Source organism: Maniola jurtina, chromosome 12, assembly GCF_905333055.1.
Source record: "Maniola jurtina chromosome 12, ilManJurt1.1, whole genome shotgun sequence".
Lineage (NCBI taxonomy): Eukaryota > Metazoa > Arthropoda > Insecta > Lepidoptera > Nymphalidae > Maniola > Maniola jurtina.
In genome coordinates this window covers 9,340,246-9,365,385 of record NC_060040.1, presented here as the reverse complement: position 1 = coordinate 9,365,385, position 25,140 = coordinate 9,340,246, and the positions used below count along the sequence as shown (strand labels likewise).

The 25,140-nt window shown below is 34.7% G+C and overlaps 2 protein-coding genes across 2 annotated transcripts in view; one reads left to right on the top strand and one right to left on the bottom strand.

The window, feature by feature from the left end:
- Nucleotides 1-1,764: 1,764 nt before the first annotated feature.
- LOC123870512 (organic cation transporter protein-like) overlaps nt 1,765-25,140 on the top strand; it is a 57,065-nt gene continuing 33,689 nt past the window's right edge. The window contains exon 1 of the mRNA XM_045913853.1: nt 1,765-2,309. Coding sequence (XP_045769809.1) covers nt 2,234-2,309 — 76 coding nt within the window. The 5' untranslated portion in view covers nt 1,765-2,233. The remainder of the gene's footprint in view (nt 2,310-25,140) is intronic.
- On the bottom strand, nt 20,427-21,985 carry LOC123870518. The gene is made up of 2 exons (XM_045913861.1): nt 21,948-21,985; nt 20,427-20,896 (listed from the first exon to the last, which is right to left on the bottom strand). Exons 1-2 carry the CDS (start codon nt 21,948-21,950, stop codon nt 20,438-20,440), a joined length of 462 nt encoding a protein of 153 aa, XP_045769817.1. The 5' UTR covers nt 21,951-21,985; the 3' UTR covers nt 20,427-20,437.

The window sequence follows — 25,140 nt, the reverse complement described above, 5'->3', positions numbered from 1 at the left end:
TTAAAAACCTCTCCCGAGCTCTTGGTTTTTTTTTAATCCTTTATTTATAGGCTTTTACATTTATGCATGTCAGCCTACTCTTTGATTTTCTGAGACAATCAATCAACCTATGTCCATGCCCGGGATAAAACTTGCAAGTTCTCTACACCAAATTTCGTTAAATGGATGAGACGTGAAAAGGTAATAAACAGACAAACTAACACACTTTCGCATAAGGAAAATACATTCTAGGTAGGTAAAATCTGGTATCGATATAATAGTAAGTACCTAAGTACCTACCTATTAATAAAATATGTAGCACCGCTAATTTTCTTCATTAATGCTCGGCTACCACGTGTGCATTTTACCTCATGCAGGTATCATCGGAAAACCACATTTTATGTGACATTGTTATCTATTACCTACCAAACCAATAAGTGGGGAAATATAGCAGTAATTTAATATCAGATAGGTAAGGTTTTTTGTTAAGAAATATGTAGTTCTGTCAACTGTGATTTTATTTTACTTGTGACCGCTATTGCATATAAAATAAATAAATGCAGTAGGTATACTTAATCATGGTATGTACATACTACATAGGTATTTCAGAATTTATTACAAAATAGAGAATACCGTCTGGATCATTTTGACAATAAATAATTTTCATAATGCTGAACGTTCCTACGGCCAATGGGGCAGACGTATTCTGGAGTGGAGACCGCGTATCGGTAAGCACAGTGTGGGACGACCTCCAGCCCGCTGGACCGATGACCTGAAGAAGGTGGCGTTGAGCGGGTGGATGAGGAAGGCTGAGGACCGTGTTTTTTGGCTCGCTCTTGGAAAGGCTTACGTCCAGCTGTGGACGCATACATGCTGATGGAATGGAATGGTACCTAAGTACCTACCTACTGTATTCTCCTAATCAGAAATTTACGTGAGTCCTATTGCACAAGAGATTGTATAGGAAACTTATCTTGTTGGTCGCTCTAAAGGTTTCCGGTTTTTTTCTCTGTAATATTGAATTAATTTGTAAGTATAATTTTTCTAAACAATTACGTTCATTGACGAAAGGCCTTAGGCTAAATGCAGAGTGAACCAAGTAGCTAAAATGTAAGTAGGTACTTATTTACCTAGACTAGAGGATTTAGCTCCGAGTAAAAACCGCTTAGGGTTGATTATAAATTGGTGGATGCGTCCCTGCTAATGTAAATCAATGTGGCAGACACACGTGGGTTTTGTGTCTCAACTCTCAATACCAAGGAAGTTCTAACGATAATATCAATACCAGCGGTCAATAGGTACGTACTAATATACGTACTTACTATACTTAGCTATAGAAATAGATGTAACCGCCTATCCCAATACCTATCTATTTACTTAGTTAAATTAAGTAATATGAAAGAAATCGGGCAAGTGCGAGTCGGACTCGCACACGAAGGGTTCCGTACCATAGTACAAGAAATAACTTAATTTCATAGCGCAATTAACTTTAACTTTCATAGCGGAATATCATGGCGGCCATTTTGAAATCTTATTAGGTATTTGTAGTATTTCTAGGGGCAATAGAAATACACATTCTATGAAAATGTTAAGAATTACGTTTCACAAGATACAGCCCGCTGACAGACAAACGGACGGACGGACAGCGGAGGATTAGTAATAGGGTACCAAACAAGCTCATTAAAAATTGAACTTACTCAAAAGTGAGAAAAGTTAAAAAACTTACTTAAAACTAAGTAAAGTTACCGTTAGCTTCTTTTGCTACGGAACGCTAAAACACCGCACGCGACTTGTCTGCCTAGGTACCTACCTATTTCCGTTAAACCTTAAACCAGTTCGTGTTTAAAATGAGTGACAATCTGACTTGTCTCACGTAACTATTTTGATTCGTGTAAAAAATAGGGCAATGACGGGACCTTGGTGATAGAACAATACCAATTACCAAGTCGCTTGTTTAAGATGAAGGCAACGGCAGTGCTTAGGCTGGCGTTCCGTGAGGTGCGAATACCTAGTTCCCTTGACCGAAGGCGCTGCGCTCAGTCGCCGCTCAGCTCTCTGCCTATATCCTCGTGCTTCATCCGAGATCAACTGCTACATCGAAAAGCACAAAACCCGACCGGCTCGTTTCCTAATCGCAGTGCAAAGTCATGCGTCGTGTGAACTGTGCCCCATCCCTAGTCACATTTCCCTCACATTTCTCACCGTGTATCCCTCAAGTTTTAGTTGAATAAGTGACTGAAGTGTATGTGAAAAAATGGATCAGCCGGAGCTTCAGGAGTTGCTGCAGAAACCGAAGTCGGTTCTGCTTGCAGATCACAAGAAGGCCACAAGTATGTTTGCTATATTTTTTATTTATACCTATCTAAGTAGGTATGTACCTACTTTTATACTCTTTAAGTACACCTTAAACAATCTACTTATATTATAGGAAGAAAACCACAAGATGATGAAAAATTCGGTAGTGCTTTTTATAATGATCTTGTCAGAGTACATAATATTATAACGTTTTATGTTAATTTACGAATTCGGTCATCTGTTTCTGTAGCAATAAGTGACACCTCAATAAGTGTCCGTTACGGAGATTTTAAGTTAAAAAAAACATCGTCAAACATTAATATCACACTAATATACTAAAGGCGAAAGTATGTGTGCATAAATGTGTATATGTTTGTTACTTACTCTTTCACACAAAATCTATTGCACGGATATGGCTATTTGAAATGGAGACAGCTTATACCCTGACATAAGCTACTTTTTACGCCGGAAAATCAAAGGTTTCCCAGAAAATCACGTGGATGAAGTCGCGGGTATCATCTAGTGTTTAATAAATAATTATTACTAGTTTTTGCCCGCGATTTAGTGTACCTACTACTACCGAAGATAATAATTAGCTATCACCACTATCAGCAGTGAAAGATTTTTCAGAATCGGATCATTAGTTCCGGAGATTTACAATAAAATGATTGATTGGTTGAGATTACCCCTTGCATACAAACCACATGCTTCCAAATTTTACCTCATAACTTATTAAAATCGCAAAAATGTACTAGCAAAATCTTATTTTTTGTTTTGCTCATAATGTTAACTTACAGTCCATTTTTTGCGGCAATTAATTTAAATTAAGTAGGTATATTTGTCATCCTTATGGCCTGCCCACGAACTTTCCGTTAGATAGCATGATACAGTAGCTTAGAACAAAGTAAATGGTCCTTAGATGATACCTTAAGCACAGAATACTTACATAATAATGTAGCCTAAAGCACTACATGCAGCGCTGCCACCGCCGTTCTTGATCTGTGCTTGAGGAACTACTTACAAGACTATTATCTATCTACTCTTACCACAATAAACCTAATGTCTTTAGTCTGTGGTTCCATTAAAAGCCGTGCGTGGGTAGTTCGCAAAACCGGTAGTTTTTTAAGGGGAATCAAATCGGGAAGTACCCTATAAGATTTTTTGACAGTCACGACAGACAGACAAACAACAATAAGTGATCCTATAAAGGTTTATTTTTTCCTTTTGAGGTACGGAACCCTAAAACAATCGATAGATAATGTAAAGACTTACTGTATTATTAATATTCGCATGTTAAGTTCAAAATGCCATTAAAATAAAATCAATACAATATGGAATGTGAGAAAACAGGACTAAACTAAACACCGACTTAAAAACAAGTTGAAGATGTTGTTCAACAAATCATAACCAGTTTCAAAGCTTGCATATGATTTTAAAACATTTAAGTAGTAAGTAGGTGACTATATTATCTACCCATCAAAAGTTAGGTAGGTAAATATTAAAAATTTCGTAACAATATTTCCTGATGTTATAATGTATGTTTATAATATTCAATATGTCTAAACTCTAACTATAACAACACAAACACCTAGTTAGGTATTTCCTACTGATATTTTGCTAGCTAGGTAAGCTAGGTTACCACCGTAAGATGCCTATCACCTCAAATTATATTATCGAATCCCATAACTATGTTCACCGGTAAAACCACCCTGCCAAACAGCGGCACGTCCCTAGTATACTTTAGCCTCTGCATCTTTCAACAATATTATAGCAGTCAAAACTCCTTGTTATTGAAATAAGAACAATCAAAAGTACTTTTGACTATCCAGGTTGACCAACAGTAATTTTGACCCATAACCGTTCAAAACATGTTCAAAACTCTTCACTGGGATACATTATTATCAACTCTCATTAAAAAATATAGGTAGTTAAAATAATTATAATGTTTAAAAAAATATTCGTCGAAGTGTTTACCATTATACCGTGGCTACTCCACAGTGCCTCAGATCAGCCCTGATATCCTAATGCCTGAATAACAAATAAAAATGGGTAGGCACATAATTTTTGTCGGGAGGTATAAAAACAACTTAAAGACAAAATAAAGAAAAAAAAGAAATTAACTTGTGAGATGAGTTCCCATGGGTTCCTCATTAAACTAATCTACATTTTACCTACATTCACAGATCATCCCAGGCCTATTACGTTGAGTATAATAAATACTCAACGTAATTCTAATCCTAACTCAATCATCTCCTCCTTTTTCTACAACCGCACCGCATGCCACCGTAAGCAATTTCACCCTCACCACCTGGTTGCCTGGTGCACTTCGACTGCCCGTTGTGCCAGATCCTTTTTTCCACGCACATTTAAATTGTGGAATCAACTTCCATCGGCGGTGTTCCCACTAGATTACAACATGGGGTTATTCCAGGGGCGGACCAACAAATTCCTGAAAGGCCGGCAACGCATCGAAGGTTCCTCTGTTGTCGCAAATGTTATGTTGGAACATAACTTGGAAAATTATTACCTACTCTCCTTTGTTATTTGATTTGATCTCTCTTGATAGTTTTAAAATACACACTTTCTACATTCCATAAAAAATACAATAAACGTTTCAAGTTTTGGTCGTAAAATTTCGTTTCCGTTTTCTGTAAGATAAAGAAAAGATTTCTATTTCTAACTGAGTAGCTTTTAGAAAATAGAAGTTGCTTGAATTGCTTGAAAAACCTACTTCTTTAAAAAACATAATTCCTATTTTTTAAAGATTGCCTTCGAGTCTAATATACCTAGTAATAAATAATAATTAACAGCTAAGTACCTAATCGAAAGACTACTTAGTTAAAACCTTTTGCTACTTAGGTACTTACATTTTACTTACTTACCTTTTGTGAAAAAAGGAAAAAGCTAAATTATGGTAATATAAATGTAAAAACCAAATAATATTATATATACTCTTTTGGTCAACAATGCGGGCGTGCCATCGCCCTGGGAAATCCCTCAGGTACATTTTTATAGTCCGAGAGTTAAACGCTAAAAGCTATAGGTGGTTGTTAAAAAATGATATAATTATTAATTATTAAAATGAAGCTTGGTAATAGAATTTATAATCCTTTATTTGATGATTTTTATAAGTATACCTGGTAGAGTGATATCTAAGTGATGATAAAAAACAAATTAAAAACCTTCTAATTTAGCCCTTAGGGATTGAATTTTCATTTCCCTTTTATATAATTAGATAATTATTAGATTTTTGAGATGAAACCAAAATAGCAAGCCTAAAAAAAGTTGTTTTACTAAAAAAGGGGCTACAGAAAAATCATAAATTTTCAGATAAAGTTTCATTCCATATATATTATTATATCCATATATATTCCATAATAGTATTATTATGTCGAGGTGTCATCACATAAAAAACAGAGCTTCAGCTGCCAGCTCTAGTTTACCATAACAAGCTAAACTTAAGAAGGCCGTACCTTTCATCCTATTGTTTCTAGTGTGAGGCTTCGGCCGTGGCTAGGTACCACCCTACCGGCAAAAACGTGCCGCTAAGCGATTTAGCGCTCCGGTACGATGCCGTGTAAAAACCAAAGGGGTATGCCGTATGTATGGGTTTAATAAAAACTTCCAAATTAGCCCGCATCATCACTTACCACCAGGTGAGATTGCAGTCGAGGACTAACTTGTATCTGAATAAAATAAAAAATTACAAACCCTCTTGGAAGATACCGTGAGCTCTCGGGAACGGTGGTTCATCTTGATATACCTACCTTATGCGTAATATTCTGAGTCCATACCAACTACCTACTACCTAGTACGCGACAGGTTGAGATGGCTATCGGGGTATGAAGCGAGGGGCCGCCCCGCACACCCGCAGGTCATCCACGCTCACCCGTAGCGGGTTAGCGTGGGGCTGTGCGGGTGTGCGGGGCGTCCCCACCCGGGTTGCCATCTGTGCCTGTCGCGTACAATACTTACCTGCCACGCACGAAGACTTTCGTACCATCGTACAAAAGTCAAACTTTTTGATGTAACTACACAATCACGGTTTTCGGATTTTTTCCTTTACTTGTGCTTGTCAAATTTCATGATCCTAAGTCAACAGGACCCTACTTGACAGGTCTGGAAAGACGCGACAGACATACAGACATCGAAGTGATCCTATAAGTTTTCCTTTTTTCTCCGGAAATACGGAACCCTAAAAATTATATATTTTACGCAGAAATCACCACTCAGTCAGCCTACCCAAATAGTCAATAGTTGTCTAACACGTCCAATGTAAATCCCATATAATATTATGTATTCATGTCTAGCATATTAATTGAATTACAACTAAATTCCGTCGTCTGTTATTCCCCGTAGACGACACTAGTTCAGGAAGAAGATTTTATAGGTTTACATTACAGTAAATAATTAATTAATTATAGATATTATACTAATGGCTAATGTTATAATTTTTATAAACTTTTATATAAACTATAATTTTGTTGTTATAATAGATACATCAAATTAGCATATTTATTGGTTATATAAATACAAGTCTTTTTAAATTAAGTACGTATAGATTTATCATGGTATCACGAAAAAAAACTTATTAATTTTTTTATAATATCCTGAATTTATTATACTGTTCGTTCATGTCTTCTATCAGTATCCTACCTTAAAAATTACTAAGAATTCAATTATCAAGAAATGAAAAAATTAAGTTAAAAAGTAAGGTACATGGATTTGGAGATAGTATTTCAAGCTTAAACCTTTCTTCTATCTATAATACACTATTTTAAACAATCTTTTTTTTAAGTTGTTAAAAAAGTTTTCTGTTTCTCATTAACATTCAATAGACACATCATATAACATTTAGAGTTAATGTAATGTATCTATATTATATGCAAATTATTTTATGTAAACGACAGTGTTGAATACAAATTTAAAATTAATATTATGATATCATAGAACTATATCAAGAGAAACCTAATGTACCTAGATATCTGGACATTAATCTGGCATAAAGCATCTTTAACTCTGAATTTATGGCCAAAAGCAGAAAGAGTAGGTCGAAATTTAAAAAAAAACCCGGTTAAGTGCGAGTTGGACCGTACCATCGTACAAGATATACCCTAACACTTTTATGTAAAACACTGCAAGTTAATGTGATTTAGTTAATTAATTGTTTTTGAACACTTTTTTTTGTGATGTAACCACAATTTCACGGTTTTTGGATTTTTCCTTTACCTACTTGTGCTACAACACCTACCTACCTGCCGAATTTCATGATTCTTGGTCAATGGGAAGTTCCAACCCTATAGGTTTTCTTGATAGACACGACAGAGGGACACACAGACAGACAGCAAAGTGATCCTATACGGGTTCCTTTTTTCTTTTGAGGTATAGTTCCCTAAAAACTGTAGGAGTCTAGTAGCTTCAGCTACGTATTGTGAAGAAAGCTTTTTGAATTCAGAAAACTTTTATCGCGGAAAATGTATTGTACGTTAAACCTTAAACCAAAGCTAAAACCAAGCTAAAAACCATTGTCGTAAAACAAAAAATAAAAAAATGATTCAACTTATGCGGATAAGAATAAGTAGACGTAGGTACCTAAGTACTGAATACAATTAACTTAGGTTTGGCCTTGAGTTTATTTTAATCCGCTTTGCCACTTACAACTTTTAAAAGTTTGGGCTTTAGGCCACTAAAACCAAACTGGCCCGCCTGAAACACTCAATCAATCAATCAATCAGTCTGTTTGCGTCCACTGCTGGATGCTACTACCGTCACCTTTACAGCGTCTGCATCAACTTTACACGTTAAAACGTTAAACATTTTAAACGTTTAACGTAACGTATTTTAAAGGTTAAACGTTTTTTTTTTTGTGATACACAGACAGACTGACTGCTACGGAATCCAAAAATAAATATGAGTAAGTAGGTACCTATAAATTGCCTATTAATAAGACGAAACATAGGTTGGGTTGGCAGGCGGCGCCACGTGTATCGAATCCGCAGCTCATCGCACCGCGCTAAGCTTCTTCTCATTGCGGAAAGTTCGTGGACGGCAGTGGGCGGGCGATCCGAAAAATCTGTCATTTCGCGAACATTCCATAGATTCCGTAAATTCAGTACGTTTCAAAATTGGTTGACTATCCCTATTGTATCCGTCCTGGGGTATTCCACCATGTAGTCATGTAGGTATTAAAAAGCCGATCTACGGCTCATCCGGGCTCATGCATTATAAAATATGCAAAAGTGTATCTGTCTGTCAGCTAGCTTTTCACGGCTCAACAGTTTCAGCAATTTTGATGAAATTTGGTACAGAGTTAGTTATCATCCCGGGAAAGGACATAGGCTACTTAATCAAAGAGTTCCCACGAGATTCTTAAAGGCCCATCTGTTTAATCGATTTATATGTAACTTGATAAGTACAGAGGTAGCTTGCGTCCTGGAAATTTACATAGGAGTTCCCACGGGATTTTTAAAAACCTTAATCCACGCGGACGAAGTCGCGGGCATCATCTAATCATAATATTTGGGCAAAAAAGTATCGTGGTACTGGCATGTAACTTGAAAAACTTAAAAGCTAATACAGGGGTTATTAATTGTTATACCTAAAGTAGGTACATAGCAAATAGAGCTTGCAATGCCTGTCAGACAAAAAGGCCAATTTTTTTGCGATCTACGGTTTAAACTCATCAAGAGTTTAAACCGTGGATCGCAAAAATTTTTTGTGGGCAATGAATTTAATTAACACCTCTGTTTGAACGACATCAAGTACGAAACCAGTTTTAAGTAAAATAAATTAAGTATGTGAACTATTATTTGTTTTTACCCGACTGCGGCAAAGCCAAAAGGAACGGTTATGATTTTACCAGTCTATATAGTATGTATGTATGTATGTGTGTATGTGTGTACTGGGCCGATTTTGATGAATGAGGTGTCAATCGATTCGTCTTAACTATCCGGGTGACATAGAAAGAAAGAAAGAAAGAAAAGACCTAACGGATATTACATGAAAAAAAGTGGGGGTCTCCAAAAAAATTTTTTTTTTGCTATTGTATCGAGTGGGATGTCAAATGAAAGAGGAGAAAATTTTGAGTTCATATATATAAATGTACTACAATATTAAAATATACCAAGCGACAGAAAAACAATTTTACTATAATATTTCAGCGTTTATTAAGACGATCGCAGTCGGGTTTTAGTTTTCAACTTTATCTTGTTACTGCTCTTGATGCCATGACGCGTGTCAAGGTGAAGGTTAAATAGGTAAGTATGAACAAAAACTGCTAAAATAAATAAAATAAACTACGATGCATTTCATAATTATTACATACTATCCGAATCAGGCGTATTAACGGATTCCGTAAACAATAATTGTTGTATTAATAAAACAAAAAAACGCAAGGCTCTTCAAAAAAATTTTTATAAAAGGATTGGAAAATTCTTCTCCTCCTTTTTTGAAAAATCAGTTTGATATAAAATTTTGTACCTATTTGTTTGACTGGGTTTTGACGAACCCCACTTTTATGAAACTTTCACTGATCAGTCAATGGCTTTGCAAGTCGTAGATAATAAAAAACAATTTTTTATTCTTCACTGACGAAGCTAGGCACAGATGAAGCCGCGGGCAACTGCTATTAGAACCTTTAAATAAATCATGACCGTAACTATTGATTTGATTTAATACTCGTTTGAGACAAAGTTGGCCTTTTAAACGCCGAGTAAAAAATACTTACTTAAATATACCTTAAAAGATAATCCCTACTTCAATATTGTTTGATTGATTTCTAAACATAATGATCAAATAATTATGGAGTAAAAAATACCAAGAAGCATTTAGTTGGCATGAGATCCGGTTAAGTAGGTACAAGAGGAACTATATGGATGGGTATTTCGTTAAAACTTAAAGCTAGCCTTATCTATACAAATCTTGCCCGCGTTGAATGGTGCCAAGAATACTGGCTGCAATTCCGTGCTGGCTGATCAGCCAGGCTGATCCTTAGCGCAAAAACTGAGCCAGCTCTTCTGTCACCCGATGAGGCTGACAATGGCCTCAAAGACTCCATGGCCCTAGGGTCTGAGAAATTTTGAATGAGAAAACATCTCAAAGCTTCCCGAACACTATCCTGCCGAGTTGGATCCGGTCACTAACCTCTAGCTCGAAATTAGAACCAACCCATCTGTTTAGAAGAAGAACCTAGCTAGGTGCCTTCTTAGAAATTATAAATTTCTGATGAATTGTTACTCCGGCCAGGAATTGAATCAGGATCTCCTTGAAACCACAGCAGCACTAAATGCTGCCCGGGCCCTAGGCAGGTCGAATAGATACAGTAATATGATGTACCATGTTATTTTAGCTAAATATGGGGTAACCCCGTAAAATACCATAAATACGTGCTAATTGATGTCGCACAAACCTATTTTTTCGGTTTAGTCGTATGTTTTTATTTGTATAGGTAATAAGCTAATAAAAGATTAGGGCACACGACCTGTGTTCAGCCAAGTTCTAATAAGACTAATACATAGGAATAATTTACGTCACCAATTATAGGATTACAACAATGAAGTAAATAAATTCCTTACGACGATAAAATTAATGTTAATAACAGAGCAGCAAAATATATTAAACTAGAGGATGCCCGCGACTTCGTCCGCGTGGATTTAGGTTTTTAAAGATCCCGTGGGAACTGTTTGATTTTACGGGATAAAAAGTTGCCAATGTCAATTACAGGGACGCAGGCTATCTCAGTACCAAATTTCATACAAATCGGTCAAGCGGATGAGTTTTTAGGAATCCCGCGGGAACTGTTTGTTTTTCCGGGATAAAAAGTAGCCCATGTCCTTCCCCGGAATGTATCCTTAGTCTGTACAAAATTTCGTTAAAATCGGTTCTGCGGTTGAGCCGTGAAAGCGTAGCAGACAGACAGACAGACACACTTTCGCATTTATAATATTAGTATGGATTGATGTTTTATAAATTCTAGTTTATAATAATAGTTGAAATCGCGTTTGTGGTTTACAGAATTTATTAATTTACTTAGGTACGCTAGAACTCTATAATTCAAAGCTGTTATTATTAATTAAGATTAAGAATTAATATGTTTCTAATAATTGGACCTTGGTTGAAAATTGATTTTGATTAAAAGCACTTAGGTACTTTAAACAACCGGCCAAGTGCGAGTTGGACTCACACACGAAGGGTCCCGTAGGTATCATACGAAATATAACACTATTTTACTTTTCGTTGATATTAAAAGCATTTATGCAAATTGTATTTAAAGCATTTATGCAAATACTAGCCGATGCCCGCGACTTTGCCCGCGTGAATTTAGGTTTTTCGAAATCCCGTGGGAACTCTTTGATTTTCCGAGCTAAAAAGTAGCCTATGTGCTAATCCAGAATATTATCTATCTCCATTCCAAATTTCAGCCAAATCCGTCTAGAAGTTTTTGCGTGAAGTAGTAACAAACATACATACACATAAACACACACACACACACACACACACACACACACACACACACACACACAAACACACACACACACACACACACACACACATACACACACACACACACAAAAACACACGCAAACTATCGCTTTTATAATATTAGTGTGATAACTGAGTAATTGTCAAACCGTATACAAACATGATACCATAGCCATTGAATAAAATTACTAAGTATACCTGCCTAGACTCCTAAAAGAGCTATTTCAAACAAAATCGTGTTTTATGAAGCTTTCAAAATTATTATGTTAGAGTGTAGTACTAAGGTCGTTGTTAGTAGCATTGACACAATGTGCTCGCACTAAGATATCTACTCATGTGCTAAGATGGCCACACAAAAGTTTATAACGACACATAAGTTTCGCAAGAAATCTTCTTACTCGTAGTCTGTAAATAATTCGTGTTTTGTGTCTTAATTATTATTAACCTACACTAGTTATTCCAATTTTCTCAATACCTTTTCACTTGATGTTTTAGTAAATTTTTCCCACTGATTTTTCCAAAGAAACTTGCCTAATGTTGTTTAGAGTTCGCTAGGTAGCGATAAGGCCGTCAAATTTTACCTACCTGCCTATATTTTGTTGTGCTTTGTATGTGTTTAATTTTGTGGTGTACAATAAAAGTATATTCATTCATTCCTCATGGCTAAAGTTTGGAATACTCTTCCGCGATCTGTGTTTATTACCAATTACAATTCGGGTATCTTTAAAACAAGAGTAAATAGGCATCTTCTAGGTAAACGCATCCCATCTTAGGCCACATCAACACTTGCCATCAGGTGTGGTTGTGGTCAGGAGACTGGTAGAGATCTCTTATAGAGTTATCTCTAGCACTTACGTGCACTAGTAAGCACCTGTGTGCTTCCCTGTCCACTTTTTCTTTCTTTTTCTCTTTATTTTTACAACTTTCAAATAAAAATAAATAAATAAGTAAGTTCTGCATAATGTTCTCAAAAGTCTGTGTATTTACATAGTCCGGTGATGGGTTGAGATGATGATGATAATATATTGAGCGGACAAGATTCTAAAGGAAAAATTCGCTTGCGTTTTTGCACTTGAGGGATATCCAGGTATCTTTTATTATTCAAGGATAAAAAAATTGTATAAAGTTTTTAACATTACGAATATAATTTTATAATTTAGACTTTTTTATCACGGATTTCCGCTAATGCGGATACGGATATGAAATATACCGATAAGATCAATTAAGTACGAGTAAGTACAGAATATATTTGAAAGTTAAAAACTATAAAGAAACTACGAACGTTGTATTGAACTAAGGTTCTTTTAAAGGTTCCGTATTAGGTACAATGACATTAGGTATCCATAGACACGCTACGTTCATATTACGACTTACAATTAGGCATATAAAATTCGTGCTCGGTGATGAGTAAGACAGAAGGTACAAAACGCACGAGAGTAAAAGAGATCATCGTCATCATCATCATCATCATGAGTAACCCATCGCCAGCCCACTACTGAGCAAGGGTTTAGGCCATAGTCCGCTACGCTGGCAAAGAGCGAATTGGCAGACTTTACAGTTCACATACTTCGAGAACCAACGTTATAAAGAATTTTCAGGCATGCAGATTTCCCCACGATGTTTTCCTTCGTGTATAGCAAATGATGTTTAATTTCTAAAAACGCACATAACTCCGAAAAGTTATAGGTGTGTCGCGTGTGCCCGGAATCGAACCCCGACCTTCACTTTAGATACATATCTACTATCTACTTATGTCGTCACGAGCCTATTTAGTTAGGTACTTACTTCGATTCTGAAAATCTTTCACTGATAGATATAGATAGCTACATTAATCCCCGAGTGCGAAGCTACAAATAACGCGAACAAAGTCGCGGTAAAAAGCTAGTGTATAATAAAGGCTTAGTTTTTAGAAAGGGACCACTAGTTAGTTTTAGGTACGAGTAAGTAGATATACCTAAAAGGTGTGTTGCAATTGAGCCCTCGCCTTGACTGATTCTGTAAAATGCCTTTAGCCTTTAAAAAAATGTAATTATTATGTAACGCGTACATTCAACTTAAAGCTGACCTTGTGTGAATTTTTTAAAGATCAGAGGTCCGCAGTCTGCACCTGACCGCCCTATCACTTGTAATTTATCGAAAAATGTCGCGCAATTTTTGACACAGCTGAAATTATTACATGATATTTATTTGTACCTACCAAAAATTGATACCTAATAGTAATAAATTCCACGGGATTGTCAAAACTTAATAATAAATATCCACAAGAAGTCGATGAAGTCGCGGGTATTATCTAGTTTAAGTAGGTATATATTATAGATAGGTTTACAAATTCTATGGTGTTCTAAGCGTTTTCCGTGAAATGTAATAATTTATTATGGTGAAAACCGCATAGAAATAACCTTAATGAGATTAGATGCCAGATAGCCACGGACTGCGACTTTGTTTTAAACTACATACATATGTAAAAGATGTACTCGTATGTAAATTGTGGTTAAGAAACCAAAACCTTGTGGCCTTAATATTTTATTGTCTGTCCATTCACAGTTAAGTATATATAATGATGTTTAAGTAGAACTTGACCAGTGCATACAATACTTGCTATAACGTAACACTACTGTTACCGTACTGTATAACTGCTAGGAGAAGATTTCAAAGTTTTTAAAACGCTTACGAATCTCGTAAGCCAGTTTTTCGAGCTAGCGCGAGAAACATTGCGATCTAAAGAACTGAAGGAAACCCTCGTACCTTGCTTTATTTAGTTTTAAATTTATGTAATTAATTATCACCACTAGATCATATTAAAAGGTGTACAATAAGTACCTACCTACTTTGAATAAATGATTTTGAGTTTGAGTTTAAAAAGTTGATCGAGCATTACCGTATCTAATTCAATAATGAAGTGGGTAAAATCCGTCACCACGGAGTAGGTATGGACTATGGCGGCGTTACCGTACAAAATTGCGAAACAATATTCGAACATTTTGGTAGTAGGTACGAGTGCTGTTTATTATCTAAGATTTAAAGCTTTAATACAATATGTGCGAACTCATTGCCGCATTATTCACATTTTCGCATATCTCTCAGTTTATAAAAAAACTATACAAGTAGGTAGTCATTCCGGTCCGCAGTTTACACTTCACACGGGTAGGCTTATTATGGTTAGGCTTAAGTACCCTAATTATAATTTAAATACTTATATGAATGTGTTAGAGTAAACACGAATATAATTAATAATAAGTCGGTAAGTACTCCATTGTGTAAATAATGTTCTAAAATATGAAACCAGCATTGAAATAAACTAAGTGTAATGTGTAAGTGTATTGTGACTTTCGTAAGTGCTTTTATAAGTCTGAAACGAAGAATAAATAAATACAATACAATACAATAAGAAGTTTAAAAATTAGGTAGGTATAAGAGAATAAGTAGGTACACAGAAAAACGTGCATTGCTACTTTGGTTCATACATTTTAGAGAAGACATTTTTCTCCATAAGTAGTTATAGAGGTCAATGGCCCAACCACAGAGACATTTTCTCGCGATTCATAGGCTACAAAGTCACCGTAAATCGAATCCCTGTGCGCCTCAGAGCACCAGTTATTGAGTAACCACACGTGTATTGGGATTCAAACAGTTTGTTATTATTCCGTACATTCCTTCAATGAGTGAAGTGGCTTTAAGGCTTGGTCAGATAAAACTCGTAACGGCGGTGTCAAAGTCAAAGAGACCGGTTGGTCGATTGCGGAAAAGCTGCACTAAACCATGGCTATTCTTGTGATCGACTTATCCCTAAATTTGTGGTATTCTTAATCTTATTAACCAAAAGTTGAAGAGTGTTGACCAATCAGAGGTTATTGCGATCGTCACTGTAGCTGTCAAAACACGGTGGCAGGCCGCCCAGATGACAGTGGCAAAGGGAACTAACTGTGCCAATGGATATGTCTACGCAAAAGAACTGTTCTCTCATACTGCGGGGGAAACAAAATGTCAACTGACAAAAAAATCCCACAGTAGTATTGACATTCTCGTCTCGTCTCACTTCGTACTACCAAATAAAAATGAATAAAACACTGCGCAAGATCATGGTCAGAGCTCTATTTTTGTAACGCCAACTGTATAATTCAAGTAATTGTAGGAAGTTTGTACATATATTGTATTTATACATTTTTCATATAGTTCCTTGCAGTACATTTTATACAGGTGTAGGTACATTGGGAGTTTTTGTCGTTGCGCTTTATGTCTGCCCAGGCCTTTTGATCTAATGCACCTTTAATAAATTATATTTTATGAGTAAAGATCATATTATCTGATGTTTTATCTTGTACATACAAGTTGTTTACAAACGATAAACGTGGTATTTGAAGGAATTCTAGTTTTACTAGACTGCAACATAATACTTAATAATAATAATTGATTGATAAATATAATTGATACCTACGACCACTAATCAATAATAATCCCTACCTGCGTTAGATGTACTCTACGTACCTACTTACACATGCTTTAAGCTTTTACCCGAAACTTTGTTTGCGTGTATTTATAAAAATCCCATAGAATTCCTATATTTTTAGGGTTCCGTACCTCAAAAGGTAAAAAGGAACACTTATTTATTTTTAACTTTTTAGTGTTTGTGGTTTTTGAAGTTGGTTTTATTTTTCTTTTTTTCATTTCAAATATAAAATATCACCTAATTATTATTTAGCAGTCATTCATATTCTCTTACCTCCTATTTACTAAGTTTTGGATTTTAAATAAAAGAGGAACCTTGACTCGGTACCTACCTTGGTATTTACGTTACTCGCGTAAATAATCTTATGTTAAAATATCTTAAATTGCAATTGGAAGAAAATATATTTAGCACAAAAATCCAGTTACAACGTTGTCACCGTGACAGCCTACCTACCTACTTAATTTTAACGCATAGTTATTATAATAATTATTATTTATTTATAGCCTGGAAGTAAATTGCATAGAGTTTTAAACTGATCAAGTGTGTTCTGTAGTCATGCTTATAAAAACCGGCCAAGTGCGAATCGGACTCGCACAGAAAGGGTACCGTCCGTACCGTACAGTACCGTACCATCGTACTTGGAAAATCACTTTTTAATTTTTTTTAATCATCATGGCAGTAATTTTGATACTTTAAGTATTTTTTGTTATAGCGGCAATAGAAATACACATTCTGTGAAAAGTTCAGGTCTCTGCTTATTATGGTTCACGAGATACAGTCCGCTGGCAGACAGATAGACGGACGGATGGACCTCGGAGTCTAAGTAATAGGATCCCGTTGGCACCCTTCGAACCAACGAACCCTAAAAACCATCTTGCACAGACTTACAGATTATCTTGGTCGATGAAAGCTAGTTTTTTTCTTACTTTTATGTGAGGAAGATAGTTGAAGGTAGGAGAAAGATTTTTTTTCAAAATATGAATAGTATCAATGTAGCGATAGCAAGTTTCAATACGTTTATTTTTAAAATGGATGTGACACACAGAACGGACTGACAGACTTGACGAAACTATATTGGTTCCTTGTTTTGCTACAGAACCCTAAATATAGCGGAAACAATTCACTACAACAGCCATTGACCGTGACCATGCATTTTTGTTTAAAATTCATGCAAAATAGATATTTAAAGGCATTATTTCAAGGTTCTGCGAATTGAATGCAAATGCCGCCTTATTAAATCTGGGGCAAGATTTATTTAAGCTGATCGCCCATTGGCTGCTATCACGAGCGATTGTTTTTTTTTAGCATCTGGGCCCCTATGAGTAGATAATATGGATCTCTAATTTTTGGGCTATCATCTATACAAGGGGAAATTGACTAACATAATAAAATTATACCTAACATATATGTACATACAGCTCAAGCCATTGGGACTATAAAAAAATAAGTTTTCTTTATAACTTAGACTCCTTCTAAGAACTTTCTGAAATTCCACTGTGGGGAGTCGGTGTGGATTAGTTTATAGCTAATCTATTATAGTAAGGTCACCGAGTACGCACACATAGTACGTCTACGCCTTATACTGTGCTAAGCTATATATGACGAATTTATCGAATCTTTTTGAAGGATAGGCTTTATAGATAAAAGACTGCAACAAGTGTAAATTAAAAAATTATAACACCCCCGACAAGTGAAGGTTACAGTAATAACTAGAAAAGAGCTGATAACTTTCAAACGGCTGAACCGATATTCTTGAATTATAGCTAAGAACACTCTTGATCAAGCCACCTTTCAAACAAAAAAAACTAAATTAAAATCGGTTCATTAGTTTAGGAGCTACGATGCCACAGACAGATACACACATACACACATCAAACTTATAACACCCCTCTTTTTTGGTCGGGGGTTAAAAAATATGTTCATTGAGTAGGTCAAAAATTTCTTAAAATATAAATTTTAAGAAATTTTCTTTTTCGTTTCTTTTAGGTCAAAAAGAAAATTGGGGCTGTATAGCAGGAAGAGGAAAAAATTACACCGTAGCATACATAATATATCTGCCAGATTACAGAATCTATCGCTTAAGCATCCGAACGTAAAGTCGAAAAAAAGTTAAAACATGAACTACTATAAACGCTCAGATAGAGATGGTCAATAGTAGCTAATGTACACTCAGCTTTAACAATGCAATTGTAGAAATTGCAAATTGTTTTATCGGAATCCATCGATGAAGGTAACTTTCTCCTTAGAAAAAAATATTTCAAAGACCAATTAGATAGGTAATGCATGAGGAAAAATTACTTTTTACCTCATAGTTCGTCATTATTATCATATTATGTTTTATCAGCCTATATGGACGTCCCCTGGTTAAAACAGAATTGGCCTTTCCTAGAGAGAGTGCCACCGCATTCTCTTAAAAAACCTCCTTCTTTTGAAGTTGATTAACGGGGCTCTCTCCGTCACTTACTCCATACAATCGTAGTTCTAATTTCGTTTGAATATTAAGCAACTAAAGTCCATGGAATTTTGCAGACATATTCTAGAAACTAATATCTGTGCCTGTGGTGTTTCACACTTTTCTAAAAATATGTAGTTTTAAAATTACATAGGCTCAAAGATTTGTATCTGAATTTTTAAGACCGCGTAACTTTGAAACCGAATATTTTAACGGAAATCTAGAAAACCACAGGCATAGATATTAGTTTCTAGAATATGTCTGCAAAATTTCATGAACTTTGGTTGGATATTCAAATGAAATTGGAACTACGTTTGTATGGAGCGAGTGACGGAGAGACCCCTCTTAAAACACTTCAACAATCATCATCTTTATTCTTAACTTGGCTTTAATCCTACTGTGTAGCGCCTGCTACATAGTAAAAGCAATAACGCGCAAGATATTCAAGATCTGGATTTGTAATAGCAATATTTACAGAATTGCAAAATATTATGAACTTTTTACAGGCTAGTGCAGTTTAGAGCCTCAATAGCTCAACCGGTAAAGGAGTGGACTGAAAACCGAAAGGTCGACGGTTCAAACCCCGCCCGTTGCACTATTGTCGTACCTACTCCTAGCACAAGCCTGACGCTTAGTTGGAGAGGAAAGGGGAATATTAGTCATTTAACATGGTTAATATTCTTTAAAAAAAAACTGTTACTTAACAAAAAAAAAATGCGCCTGCTGAATTAAAATACTTATTGTAAAGACCAAAAGCATTGCTAAGACATTAAGAACAAAACTTTTTTCTAACCATATAACAATAAACGTTCTTAATCTAAAGTATGTATTTTTTGTTTTCTTACTATATTTCTATGGAGATTAATTTACTTTGCATCAAATCAATAGAAAAAATGCGCCTACTATTGGATGTAGTTCTCTTTTAGATTGCGCCAACGTATCATGCTATAGGTATTCATCGTTATACTTACAATATTTTATCACAAGTGTAAATAGAAAATTTATAACACCCCGACAAGTGAAGGTTACAGTGACTCGAAAAGAGCTGATAACTTTCAAACGGCTGTACCGATTTTCTTGGATTATAGCTAAGAACACTCTCGATCAAGCCACCTTTCAAACAAAAAAAAACTACATTAAAATCGGTTCATTAGTTTAGGGGCTACGATGCCACAGACAGATACACAGATACACAATACACACGTCAAACTTATAACACCCCTCTTTTTGGGTCGGGGGTTAAAAACCTAACTAGTGAATAGGAACTGATTGCTTCACCTCTTCTACTGAACGAAATTCGTTCCCATTATAACACTATGCTAACTCGGGGTTCCAATCAAACCCTCAAAACTTAATGCTCAATATAGGTAGCAGTTTAGGTAACAACTGCCAACAAATAAATAGCAAGGAATTAGGATCTGCTAAATATTATAATTGATTAAATTAATCAATTTGAAAGAAAAACATGCTGTCTCTGGAATGCACGCTATCTAAAGAAATTGTACGTGAAGACCAAATTTCGTGAAAATCGGCTAAGCCGGTGGTCCGTGATAAGGTTAAAGACGGACAGACGTCCTCTTTTTCATTATAATAGTTATTAAGTAGTATGGGTATGTATTTCTACATTCAAGCAGACGATCATGGAAAATTTTCGTATTTCAAGTTAAAATCCAAACTATTAGGTATAATAAAAATATTTATTTATTAAATTACCTACAAATAAATTATTACATTGCTGTACTAGACTGAATATTTACAATTTTTTATCACTAATTAATAAAATATCATTTATTGTCGCCGGACAGTATTAAATTCTCTAACGAATAAGGATTTGGTAAGGCGTATTCCGTTTCATAGTCTGAAGTTTCCAGAACTCCATCATCTTGTGTAATTCCACTTCCATTTTCAGTGATCAATTCCAAAACACCGTCAAATATCAAATGGAATATATCAGCAATCGTGACCATTCCAAGTTTCTTCAAGAATCTGACTTTACAATCGTATAAGATTTTCACTATATATTTAAAAGCTTGAATGCCAAGATCGATTATAATATCTCTTATTTGTGTCTTCAGAAAAGTGATTATGGGTTCCAGGTTTCCAAGAGAGTTCGTTATCAAAGACTTGAGTCCCAGTTGAATGGAATCTGTACTTAATGATCGCACTTCTCTATTTGTCCCTGGTTCTTCTGCATGAGAGTAGGCAATAAGAAGTAACATGAATATCGTTATTAATCGCTGCATCTGTAACAAAATTCAATATTAGTGTGTTTCTCGAATATTATTATAGTTTACTAATCTAGCCTTATAAAACTTGAGAAAATAGCTATGGCAAGTCACTTGGACATCACTTGCAGTACGCAAACACTCGCAGCAAGTCAGTTTTAGCAGAAAACTTGCAGAAATCGACATTGACAAAAATGTCAGCGGCTAGTGCAACTTGCAAGTTTAATTGGTGCTATTTATTCTTATATACTAATTTACCTTTTTAGGGATCCATACCTAAAAAGGAAACAAGGAACCTTTGTAGGATCACTTCGTTGTCCGTCTGTTTTTTTCTTTTTTTTTTAACTTAGCGTTGGCTTAGACGTCTAATTTTATTACAGATCTAAGGGATACCTAAATATTTGTTATTAATTTCAACTTAATTCCTTTACGCATTCTTGAGATAAAGACAGACTGACAGACGGACGGATGAAGAAGTAATTCTACAAGAGTTCCTTGAATAAATACTAATACTAATAAGATACAATACTAGAATACTAGATGCTGATACATAAACCCTAAAAATGCTGCCAGTTACTTTCCCTCAATCTTTTCCAACCCTTCATTCTCTTCAGAACATTATTAATAATAGAAATAATAAAAAAGTGTAAGAAATTATACTAATTTTATAAATACAACTTTTGTGGCCTTTAAATTTCACTTTAATTTTTTCAACAAAAAAAATATCTAGGAACAACAAAATGAATCATAATATGATGACGATAATAACGCCATATATGGTTTAACATTCAATAAAAAGTGGTGGCCTTTACTTTCCTTCAATTTTTTGAAGAAAAAAATATTGAACTATTATTGTTTTCTTTATTCACAACAGAACACAATCCAGGAACAACAAATTATATTTAAGTACATATTTATTTTTATTTTTCATGTACCAAAATTGTAGTTACAAAGTAACAATAAATTAAGTTATATTGAAAATGCTTATCTTATTTAATACTTTGATAAAAATTATGGTATAATATTAATATAATATTTTTAAAATAATTTGAGACAACTGCCCACTTACCATTTATTTCTTCTTTTCGTCAATGCCACACTCTGCAGGTATCACAAAGTTTATGAAGTTAACATAAGAATTACCAAAGCATTTTATACAAATTTTACGCAATTCATTAATTTAATGTTTTCTACATTATCTAATTACTTAACTAACTATTTCTTACAACTTGGTAATCCTGAATTAGTTTCTAATAAGTAGTATATTATAGTGACTCAGTTTCGACAGGTAGAGATATGACTACTACAAATTAGAATAATTGAATCAGCCATTGTTCTGATTATTATCTAATAAGCTAATTAATTGTTACCTTTTGCAAATTTTTTCGCTAACTGATTAGCTTTAGTTGTATTAATTTTTATTTAAACCTATAGGAATCAGATCATTTTTCAGGATAGAGTGTTTTCTATCCTGGAAACATAAAAAGTTCGTAAGTATAGAATTTCGATATTTTTTGTCCTCCTTCAGAGCTTTAAAATCAGTTGAATAGTAATCAGTAGAATGTACCTATCGTATACAATAACCGGTCAGTTGCGAGTCACACTCGCGCTCCGAGGGTTCCGGTACTCGAGTAGTTTTTCCAAAATTTTGCATGATAGATCATGAACTTATTATGCATAAAAATAAATAATAATCTGTTCTAGAATATACAGGTAAAGCCCTTTCATATGATACCCCACTTGGTAGGTATAGTTATTTTACTTTGAAAATTGAAACGTATTTTAATTTTTTTTCTGATGTAACCATAAATTCACGGTTTTCGGATTATTTCTTTACTTGTACTGTAAGACCTAACTGCCAGACAGACAGATAGATAGACAGACAAACAGAGAGACAGACAGACAACAAGTGATCCTATAAGGGTTCCGTTTTTCCTTTTGAGGTACGGAACCCTAAAAATTCCAAATAAACACACTTTCAAAATTTATTACTATAATATTTATCATGAATAAGTAAAATATAATGTAGATATCCATATTAGGTAAAAGGGTTAGAGTAAATTCAAACAATGAAACCAAAATGAACTCACGGCATGTATTGAATGCAGGATTCAGACTTCATTGAAAACAAAATCACATACTCCATTGTTTACTGACTAATCTCATATCTCACAAAGAAGATTACGCAAAACATGCGAGGCTCATATTATAATGTGACCTAATAATACTTAATATGTAGTTTGAATATTAATTATTTGGCGTAGAAGTTGTTAATTCCGTACCTGAAATCGATTTCAATAGTTCTTGGACTGTAGTAATAAATTGATGTGATATTTTGTAGCGGTAGTTTATGGGGCTAGGTTTAATTATTAAAGAGAATATAATTAAATAAAAATCATGTATTTAGTTGTTTTTAAAATAATTAAAAATTGTTTTCAACATATTATTATTAAAGTCACGCTGTACGGAACGCGATCAATGACGTCACAACTCACAAGGCATAAATGACAAATATTTTTCCATTTTTAGGGTTCCGTACCTCAAAAGAAAAAACGGAACCCTTATAGGATCACTTTGTTGTCTGTCTGTCCGTCCGTCCGTCCGCCCGTCGTACACAGCGTGACGTTAATCAACAATAATTAATTAATAATGTTAAAAATTTCAAAAAATCTAATTCTTTTAAATATCTAGCCCCATAAAGTTCCGCTATACAAAAAAATCACATCATTTTATTACTACAGTCCACATACAGACCCTATTATTCATCGTGCATAGTCGGCAAGCGAAGAAAGCATTGGCAATAATACTGTTATAAGTATAGCTTTAGAAAATTCAGTCAAATCATACCCATACTTTAAATGCAAAAGTGTGTTTATTTTTTGGCTTGTCCTTCAATCACGTCGCAACGCAGCAACGGGTCACATGATTCTTTTGGATGATTTGCATGATTACTGAATAATATACCTTTAGACCTTCAGAGTTAGATATGTTACTTTTTATTCCGGGAAAAAGAAATGCTTCCTGCGGGACGGCGGCGTGCCAATTTTCGCGCCTTTATCCTTCAATTACGCAACAATAGATCTATGGATTCACGTGTTTTTTGCATGAATTATTTAAACAACATGTGCCCGTGACTAAACTTTCAAACTCCTATTTTACTCCCTAGGGGTGGAATTTTCAAAAATCCTTTATTAGCGGATGTCTAAGTCATAATAAAATAACTACCAGTTTGAGCTGTACGCTGATAGATCAGTCTGCCAGTTAGTTAGTCAGAATTTCCACGGGATTTTTTAAAAACCTAAATTCACGCGGACGACGCACATCTCGGCCTTCCGGCATCTACTTCCATAATAATATACATATTTTATGTAAAATCTATATTTTTACAGAATTCGACATTTTTAACATAGTACAAGACCAAATTGAATCTTCCACTCAGATGTACAGAAACAATTGATACCTATAGTTTGCATGCATATTCAAAGTAAGCGTTTGCCTTAAATATTTGAACTATCCATCAAAATTATAAGCTGGTAATAACAACTGTAATCATTTGCTTAAAAATATGTCAATTCTAACTAAAAGTAAGCAAAATGGTTTATTTTTGTAGTTATAACATGATTGTAGGATTATTTGCTCCATCTATTTTTACGCGAAGCAAAGCGCTAACACTGAGAAGTTTTTACGTGCGATAATTTACTGATTATGCAAATTACGAAAATCTAAACGAATAAAAATGGCATAGTTACAGATTAACTAACCTTACTAAAGACATAGGCATTAGTCACTATAATATGACAATTATTATTTGTTTGTCTGTCTGTTCGTTGCTTATGCGTTCGCGTATCGTTTATCCTATTCAGTTAAGACTTTGTGCAGTTATTGTTGGCACTTGTGTCAATGCTTCTGAGATAGTCATCAACGTACTTATAAGGAGGTAGCACGCAAGTCGTAAATTGAAAGAGGCATTGTATCGCATGCCGAATTCAAATTATTTAAATTTGAAGCACCTTAGAAGTTAGAATAGAACATTATATTAGTTAATAATTCGTAATATACCTACGTTACCTTTAATTAATTATTTATAGTGAACTGCTAAGCATCACAATTTGGCAAATAAAAAACCAATTACCCTTATAAACCTTTTAATAATAATTTCATATGATAATAAAGGCAATTTAAATTCAAACTAACCTATCTACGTACTAATCACCTACCTGGATTCTTATCAATATATACTAGCATGTTATCAGACCATAGTC